The sequence below is a fragment of the Pterocles gutturalis genome, unplaced genomic scaffold, assembly GCF_000699245.1.
Source record: "Pterocles gutturalis isolate BGI_N339 unplaced genomic scaffold, ASM69924v1 scaffold13137, whole genome shotgun sequence".
NCBI classification, from domain to species: Eukaryota; Metazoa; Chordata; class Aves; order Pterocliformes; family Pteroclidae; genus Pterocles; species Pterocles gutturalis.
In genome coordinates this window covers 176-9,900 of record NW_010108193.1, presented here as the reverse complement: position 1 = coordinate 9,900, position 9,725 = coordinate 176, and the positions used below count along the sequence as shown (strand labels likewise).

Genomic DNA, 9,725 nt, shown 5'->3' with positions numbered 1-9,725 from the left:
CTGCTGAACTGTTTTAAAGTATATAGTGCAACCTTTTTACTGACCTTTACAAAAACATATTTCATACTGAGGAGATTTTATATTGTCATATCGACTAGCTTATATATGTATATAAGCTCTATACTAGCTTATAGAAATACCCTGACACAGTTTTCATCTTTTTGTCAGTATTCTATGGTGTTTTATTTACACAGAGATTTGGGTGTAGCTTATGTATTTTCCCATTGCCAAGTTGGTTGTGCAGCGCTGAGCTCATTCTTGCTTCTCAGTGAAGAAAGCAGTTTAAAGAACTTGTTTGATCTAAGGAATGGGTTTGTCTAACATAAAGTACTGTAGTGTGAATAGAACTGTAACTTCTACTCAGTGCCCTCTTTTCAGTACATCAAAAAACAATATGCAAAACCTGTAAATCAATTTTGAAAGGATTTTTTTTTCCTACTTCTCCTTACCAACATCGAATTTTTTTTCAGTGGAGTGGAGTAAATTGAGGATTTTCAAGGGACAGGCTTGTCTTTCCAAAATATAGCGTTTGTGTCTTGTATGCAACAAAAGCTGCTACTGAGCATGCAAGGACAGTGTTTAATTTTCCAAAGCACTCAGCCATAAATGTTGCAGTGATAAGGTCCAGAATGATTCTTAATGCCTCTCATGTGAGCCAATGGACTTGGTTTAGAATTTTGTAAATAGGGCACTGCATTGCAGATATTTCCTTTTCAGGCTCTTATTCTTTTTCAGCTAGATAAGAAAGGAATTAAGATGCTGCTGAATATTAAGGTGATCATGCCTCTTTTTCCAGTAGTTAACCTGATATTTTGCCTTCTTGGCCAAGTTCCTTTGTCAGCCTAGGTTGGTTCAAAAGGAACGGTTGCACTTTGAAAATACTGGACAGTGTCTTTCTTTTTTTTTTTTTTTTTTTTTTTTCTTTTCAGGCATATCCAGAACATTAGTGAGATCAAAACAGATGTTGGGAAGGCCAGAGCCTGGGTTCGTCTGTCTATGGAAAAGAAGTTGCTCTCTAGGCATCTAAAACAGCTGCTTTCAGATCATGAACTCACAAAGTAAGATGGTTTATCTTGGGCAAAGCTTTTAAAAAATTAAGTCGATTTGTTTTGACTTGAAAAATCCAGAAGTGCCTATTGTTTCATCTGCTTAGCAGTGTGCAAAAGGAATAGGACAAATTAGCCTTCCAAGTGTGTCTCTGTACCTGGGTACGAGCTATTTCGGAATTGTGATTCAATGCTGAGGTTCTTTAGCCCCCTTTCTTTAACTGTGGGATATTTTGTTTTCCTTGGATTGTTTGTGTGTTTTCATAGTGCATGACAAAAGTGCAGCTTAGATCCTTGTATGCAGTTCTGTTACGGTACGAAGAGTGTAAAAACATGTCCAGATGTGCTTCCATGGTTCTTGTTAGTGTGACTCAAAATGACTGTTCCTTTAGCTCCTTGCTTCTGTCTCCCAGCCTGAGATATTCTTGTAACTCCTTTCAGTGCCGCGTAAAGTGATGTAGATAAAATACACTTCTGGTGTGGTTTAAGAGAGCAGATGAATGGTGTACATGCAGTACCTTGGAGGTGACTAGGAAGGCTCTGATGATCAGTTCTTGCATCTCGTTTTGGGGCAATAAGCTCAAGATGAGATCCGGTAATCTTTTGAGATCTTCCATCCAAATCTTTCAGAGCATGATTGTCCACTTCTTTAGATCCAACAGACAGCGTCTCAGCTATGTTTGTCCTCTTTGGCACAGTAAAGGAGTTGCATTTGTAGCCTGCTTAAGAACATAAGGTGAATTGCTTTCATAATAGTTAAATATCTGCTATTATGGTCCATTTTTTGTTTTTATTGGTTCTCCTAAACATTTCTAAATACATGCCTTTCAATTTGTTCTATATGAAGGCATAAAAATATTGTGACCCAAAACACTATTTAAAGAGTAATTGCACAATAGGAAGAATATGAGAGAAGTGTGTGAAGTACGGGGGGTGTGAGTGAAAACTGAAGACTTGAACCTGGAGAGAGTTCCAAATACTACTGGCTTAAACTGTCAAAAGTACTCCGTGCTAGTGCTTCTTGTAAGAATGCATGCTCAGCACAAGGACCTGTTTACCTGGTGATGTCCAGAGCACCTGTACATTATATCATCTTTATGAACATAAATAATTCTTTTGTAAACAGTTGCACAAATCAGAGTACAGGCTATGTTTAATACTAGCTGTTTTAGGAATAACAGTTTGAGGTTTATTTAGTATAACCTGTGCACAAAAAATGTATTGCTGGTAAGGTTGGATATACTGTTTACGGTGTGGAAATTAAAGGTTCTCTTGTATAGGCCCTAGTAATTTAATTGAAGACTTCTTGCTGGAGACAGCTTAACCTGTGCTGTCTACTTTTCCTTTCCTCTCCTCCCACTCACACCACCTTCCAAGAAATGTCTTCCCTCCCCCAACCCCCTCAAACCCAAACTGCTAATTATTTGAGATTTGCCTTGTATTGAGTTACGCTGGGCTTTCTGATGGAGCTGTGGCCTTCCAACAGTGAGCAAGGAAGAGCTGAAGGACAGAGTGAGGACAACTAATAAATGTACCTGTATCTTGAAATTAAAGTTGGGCCTCTCCGGTGAAGTCAACAGTCCAGATCAGGTTAAATTTAGCAGTGCTTGTCCCATGCAGATCTACTGCTGTGAGAGGACTTTCCTCTCACAAGAAGAAAAAGAAGAAAATCCACAACTTTCTAAAAAAACGGCCAATGCGCTGTTCATCTCTCAGATTCTGATTTTGTAGAACTGAGCGAGACAGCAGCAAAAATACGCTTAAGAGGAAAGTGACAAGCAAAGGAGCAGCTTGCATAGGAATGACATAAATTCTTTGTAATCCTGTGTGCTTTGTGCCACATATTTAGATATCCTACTTAAAGAAAGGTGTTCTGGGCAGCATGGGCTTAAAGTGTGCTGCGTTTGTTTTTAGGGGAAGCAGTGCCAAATTCGGTGAGGTACTAACACTAATTGTGCAGCTTCTGCCATTTTAGTTACATGGTTGTGTGGTGGTCTTTTTTTGAAGCAAGTGTTAGACATCTTAACCCATTCTCTTCACTTGGCATTTAAGAAAAGTGACACATTTGGTTGTTTCTAGTCTGTGAAGGGACTGGAGTTGGGGAGCAGAAGGAGGTCGCATAGCTTCACTCCCCTGAGACCTTTATGTGCACAAGTAACTGAGAGCTCTTACACTTTGAAAAGGCAGGGCAGCACATACCCGTGTGCACAGGCTGTCTAAACAGGTGGTTCAGATTGTTCAAACAAAACACGGACACGGTCACCCGTGAGACCTTTGTGGGTTTGCTGCTCTTGTGGCTACAGGCAGGTTATGTTGATTTAAGGCTCAGTATCTTTATCTCCACTGAACATTTCCTGTCAATCTCTAGTGTTATGTTTGTTATGTAAGTGAGAATATGTGAGTGTTAATCATCATTGATTTGTTTTGTAAATTTCTGGCTTGTGAGTCACTTGCTGTCTTTTTTTTGTAATTGATATCTGAAATGGAGGGGAGTTGTCAGGATGCCCTCCTGGCAGGAACAACCTATCCGTGGCTGTATCAGCATTTCTAACACCTAATTCATGATGTTTTGAATATTCCTCTAGCATCAGTTGGATTTTGATACATCTTGGCATACTCTTATGATTATTCACCAACACTGGTATTATTTACTGGTTGTAAAATTAACAAAAATAGTGGTGATTGCTACATGCAAGTGAGTAACGTTAAGAGTATTTTCCAGTGAAAATTTGCACTTGAAAAGGTTGAGGTTATAAATTCTTTTCAAGGTTTCTTAGTTGCAAGTCTTGCAGTGTTAAATTCTCTGATGTGTTTGAGTAATTTCAATAAGTATATAAGGTTGTTTCTATTTACGGTGCATTCTTCTGCATAGGCATTAGTATCTCCCCTGGTGGGAGAAGGCTACTGAGCTACATCTTTTGGTATTTCCACTTAAAAGAAGTTGCAGTTCTGTGCAGAGTTCAGTCCTAACAAACAGTTTGCAAGCCAGTGAAAGGGAACAGTAGGACTTCAGGCCACCTTTGCCTAATGATTTTGGTTATGTCAGGAGCTGTGTACTATCAACACTGAAGCTATTCCCTAGCTTAATGTGCGGGTTGTTGTAGGTGCTGGCCTACCACCTGTAACCCAGTACAAGCAGATAGCCTCAGTGTTTGCCCCGGTGTCCTTTGAAAAGAGTCTTCTAACTGTCCTGTGTGCTGGAGGACTCTCCCATTGCACCATCTGCTTGGAAGTAACTCACAAGGACTCTTTATTTCTGTCATTTTACATGCTCAAAAGAAGTCAGAATTTTTTCCAAGAAAACACAAAATTCCTTTTTCCATCTTTTGGGGTGGTTTAGGGTGGGAGAAGACCCTTAGACCACACCAAGCCTTGCTTTCAAGGGGTGGAAAATACTGTGAAGTGTTGGATTGATGCACTTGGGAGACTTCAGACTTGCAGAGTGTTGACATATCTTGGCACATTAAATACTGTTGGCTCTACCAGTATCACTTGTCATTTGTAATCGCTTGCACATTCTTCATAGTTTACCTAATAAATATGCACGGTAGAAAACATTTCACTGAAAGCATCTTGTTACTATGACAGATTATTTGTTTTGCTTTGTCAGAAAACTCTACAAGCGTTATGCGTTCCTCCGCTGTGATGATGAGAAAGAACAATTCTTATATCATCTCCTGTCATTCAATGCTGTTGATTACTTTTGCTTTACCAATGTTTTCACAACAATCTGTAAGTATTTACATTCCCTGGAACTCTGATTTCCAGGTTTGGTTCAGTCCTTATCCAACATTCTAAACAGCTCTGAGCAACATGCCTTAATGTGATTGTTTTGCATTCTTGCTGATATCCGTCTGTGTGTGCTGTATCACTTTCTGTGATCCTCTCTGGTGGGCAGTGGTGTCTCTCTGTGTCACTAAAGGCTTTGTTTCTGACTTGGGAAAATACGCAGCTATAATCCTTTTAGTTGGGGGAAAGTTCTCATCAGAAAATTTTGTGGTGAGCTTGTTTGCGTAATACTAAACAAGAACAGTATGGGTTGTTCATTATCAAGGTAAGATTATTAACTTAACACATGCTAGGAGTTAAAAAGAAAACTAAAAACCTTTCCCATTTTCATGCTCAGCCTACTTTGCTGCATGCCTGTCTGAGTTTGGGATAACAATGAAATGCCTATTGAGGGCTGCATCAGAACCCTGCAACACATTGAAGTACTTTTTTTTTTTTCTTTTTTTTTTTTTTTTTAAAGATGCCCTAGAGAAAGTGTTAACCTGTTGTTGCAGATACTTGAGTGTGTTACAGAGTTCTCGTGTGTTTATGTGCCTGCTGCCACAGGACCTCACTACTAAAGCAGAATAAGGACAGACTTTAGCAAGGCTCGCAAAATGGGGTGTGAGGGTGTTGGAAAGGTCCCCTCTGGCTGTGTGGTAGGAGCTACTCCTGATGGTATGTTATGATCCATATTTGTGCATATGAAAGACAAAGCAAGCAGATGTCTAAGCAAAACAGTTTTTGGTCTTGTTGTGGGCAAGTTCTGGATAATGCTAAAATCTGATTTGCTGAATGCAGTTAAATTGTCACTTACTTTAAGACTATCAGCACAGAAAATAAAAAGGGAAACATTTTAATTCATTCTTAAATGCTACCAGCATCAAGCTTTTAAGAAAATCCAACCACCAAATGCTTCCTTGAGGGCACTGACGGCTGAGGAGGCATTGAGGGAGAAATGTATTAAATGCCTCAGCTGAAAAGCCCTAACTGTAATCCATTTATGTGCTATAAAAAAAGGGCAGATCGACAAGAAACATGATGACCATTCAGATGGTGGGATGTTGTTATAAAAGTTTGGTTAGCAGGGGGCTGTGCATGAGATGCTAGGCAATTGAAGAGCACGTGCATTTCCTCAGGAGCACGTGCCTCCTGCATCAGAGAAGAGGCTGTAACTCAGGTGATATCATGTCGAATCAGTCACTGGTAAATAAAAAACTATTATACCCACGTGAAGGCATTATTCTATCCATATTTCTTGTTTCATTTGACAGTGTTTTACTGTCAGCTCTGCTTCTTAATGACTGCTGTGTGCGCACGTCCCGATTGTCAATCAGTGCTTAGTGTGCAAATGTTAGCATGATTAAATAGCAGCTCTGATGTTGTTTTAACATTTCTTGGTACTGCAGTATTATTTTGACTTGTTTTCCTCCTCTCCTTATTAAAGAGGTTATGTAATTATCCTGCTTCCTTTTTGAAGGGTTATTTCTTCTTGTGTTTGCAGTGATACCATACCATATATTGATTGTTCCTAGCAAGAAACTTGGTGGCTCAATGTTTACAGCCAATCCTTGGATCTGTATCTCGGGAGAACTGGGTGAGACAGGAGTCCTGCAGATTCCCAGGAATATATTAGAAATGACTTTTGAGGTTTGTATTGCTTGATAGAAATAATGCTTTGGATGTTCTGTTTGTTCAGTTTTAAATTTCTCCTCTGGGTGTACCATCTTGCCATACATTTTGTATCTTTAGTCTATGTAGTTAGTCGCAAATACTTCCGGACCTGTACGTAGCAAATTCAATCTATATTTAATAACATGCAAAGCAAAATGACTGACAAATCCTTAGCGCAAGGATGGACAAGACTGTCTTTATATTACAACTTTGTGCTGCAATGGTGGGAGGTGTCCTGTTGTCTATTGGAAACAAAGAGGCGGTTCTGCTCTGATTTTTGTGTGTGTATTTGCATTGGGTAAAATGTAGTTTAAAAATCTAGTTCAACTGATGTTCTTTCTGCTGATCAAAATAGTACTAAACAAAACAAAGCAAACAAACAAAACCAAATAAAGCAACTGACCCTTAAAAAACCCAGAATCAATCATGCAGTCAGAAAAAGAGAACCGTATTTCTGATTCCCTATCTGAGCATGCTGATTTCTTTCAGTTTACTCTGACAAACTTTTTGTTTAATTTGCAGTGTCAGAACCTGGGAAAACTGACCACGGTGCAAATAGGACATGATAATTCGGGGCTGTATGCCAAGTGGCTAGTGGAATATGTTATGGTCAGAAATGAAATAACAGGGCATACTTACAAGTAAGTATCATCCTGACATTTCATGTTGGGTAAGTAGAATTTCTGCAGGGAGCGGGCACAGTAGGGCTTGTTTGATTAGAAAGGTCTTATCTCCTAGAACTCTGTGTCTACAGGTGCTGCTGCCTGAAGGCACAGAAAGGTCATTTGGCTTCTGGCATTAAACAAGTCGTGATTCTTACAAAATTAAACAAAGTTTTCGGTTTGCATATGCTCATGTCTAACCTTCAGATATTGGTGGAGAAGATGAGTTGACTCTTACGCATCTTAAAAATAATTTGCCTTGAGCCCTAGGAAGAAATAGTAAGTTAGAGCTTGCTGCTTACCAAATATAGGTGGTATTTTATATTAAGGCTGAGTGCTCTAGGTGTTATAGAGAGACCTTTGGGCACAAGCTGGAACATGAGGGCTTATGCGTGTTAGAAACCTGTGTTTGCATAGTAGAAGTAAAGGAACAAGATTTACAGTAAAAATAGTGTTAGGTACAGCATAGTTTGATGCCCTGTCCTTTGTTTAGAGAAACTGTCAGGCTTATGTTGATGACAAATTGGCAGATAAGTCCACTCAGTTCTCTATGCCAGTTTGTAATTAAACGAAGAGGCAGGGTTCTCTTTTTGGATGCTGTTCAGTTTTCTGATTAGGCTCACATCAACATCGGTTCCTAGAAAGTGATAATGAGCAAGTGAGCATGTGTGCTTTCTAGTGTCTGATTTAATATCCCAATTTCAATAGAGTATCGGTGTTTTGGCATTTAAGTATATGTTTGGGTTTGTTTTTTTTTTGTGTGTGGCTGGCCTGCTATGTCACATACTCAGTGAAAGCATAGCTGTATTTCACCACCCATCTGCAGTGTGTAGTGAGTCTTCCCCTTCTGTGTGTTTTTCCTCTGCAGCCCTCAAATCATGTGCTACATTATAGGACACAAGACAAAATCTGCCACTCTTTGCTTTGTTGGATCATCTAGTGCAACATTAAGCACGAACTTGGAACTGAAAAGCAGTTTTACTTTTGCTCCCTCTGCTGGCGATAGCCAAAACCAAGACTTTGTTTATTTGTTGCCAGATGAGTGAAGCATTTCTAATACATAAACTAGCAGAATTTGGGTTTTACGCAACTGCAGTTGAACGTCTTTGGCATGGAATCGAATCTGGACTTGATCCAAAGATCTCCTTTGTGTTTGTAGGTTTCCCTGTGGAAGGTGGCTTGGAAAGGGAATGGATGATGGCAGCTTAGAGAGGATCCTGGTGGGAGAGTTGCTGACTTCCCACACTGAGGCTGATGAGCGGCAGTGCCGAACCCCTCCTTTGCAGCAGTCACCAAGCATGATCAGAAGATTTGTCACTATATCGCCAAACAATAAGCCAAGTGAGTGGTGGGGGGTGTCCCGTTTTGTACTGTTCTGCATCATCACCTCAGGAGAGCAGCTTGCAAACAGAAATTTAGTTTTTCTTGTATTTTAGAACTGTAGCTTGGAGAGAACTTAGCCCAACCCCCTGCTCAAAGTCCGACTAACTTCTGAGTTAGAATCCTGAGTGACCAGTTCTATCTACTCAAGTTTTGAAAGTCTTCAGGGATGGAAGGAAGATGTCTCTGGACTGATCCAGTGCTTAGCCTGCCCTAAGGGTGTTTTCTGTATTCTTATTCCTCCATCTATGGAATGAATGCTATGGAGGAAGGTATAAATTTGCTATCCTGTCTCTATCTATCCTTCATGGATGGAAAAGCTTGCTAGTGGTTTCTGTTCATGGACTTCAGTTTTCCATTGAGATCACTCTACTGGATTTGTCTTATTGCTGATAAATCAGGTGGTTACTTTTCTCCCAAGCACACTTGGGTTTACAGTGAAACTATCACAGGAAGTATTGCCAGGATGCCCTGATTTGGTCGTCCTAATCAAAGCACATCTCCTTTTCTCAGCTTTGGGCCCTGGTCTGAAAATTCACATAATATGTAAAAACCCTTTCCACCTGATGTGTTGAAACACCACGGTGTTAATTTTTATATAAAAACAAAACCATCCCCATTTCTACCTCCTCCACAGTAAATAAAAGTAGAATTGGATTTCTGTTACCCACAGTTCAGCAGATTTTCACTAACAGCATAGGTTATACTTTTTAGTGTTCCTTTTTTTTTTTTTTTTTTTTTTTTGGTGGTATGCCGTATCTCTCATGCACAGGTACAATTTCTAAAGCTGTTACAGAGTGACTGGATATATTTTTGTATTTTGCAGAGTTAAATACTGGTCAGATACAAGAAGCTATTGGTGAAGCTGTCAATGGTATTGTCAAGCACTTCCACAAGCCAGAGAAGGAGGTGAGGGGTTGTTCTCTGTGTAGTGGCACTGCTGTCTTAAAACTCGTATTAGTAAGCACTGGAGAACTTAAAACAGAAATAACCATCTGAATGAACAGTCATCTGTTTGAAAATTCATTAAGTGGAGCAAAAATGAGATACTGAGACTACACTGTTGGAATAGTACATCCTCAGGTACCTCAGTTTTGCTGCTAACTGGAGCATTCTGTTAATTTAAATGTTAACTTTCTGGTATTGGAAATTGTGTAGTTAGTCATTCTGCCAAGGATTCTCCTCATACCACTGT

General features: G+C 39.6%; 1 protein-coding gene across 1 annotated transcript in view; it reads left to right on the top strand.

The window, feature by feature from the left end:
- The window catches only part of LOC104461082 (DENN domain-containing protein 5A-like), a gene marked incomplete at its 3' end in the record, with an annotated part of 49,211 nt that extends 39,772 nt beyond the window's left edge, over positions 1-9,439 (top strand). Inside the window, 6 exon segments of the mRNA XM_010072536.1 lie at positions 930-1,058; positions 4,657-4,778; positions 6,319-6,464; positions 7,011-7,129; positions 8,310-8,491; positions 9,357-9,439. Of these exon segments, the coding sequence (XP_010070838.1) occupies positions 930-1,058; positions 4,657-4,778; positions 6,319-6,464; positions 7,011-7,129; positions 8,310-8,491; positions 9,357-9,439 (781 nt within the window).
- Positions 9,440-9,725: the final 286 nt, after the last annotated feature.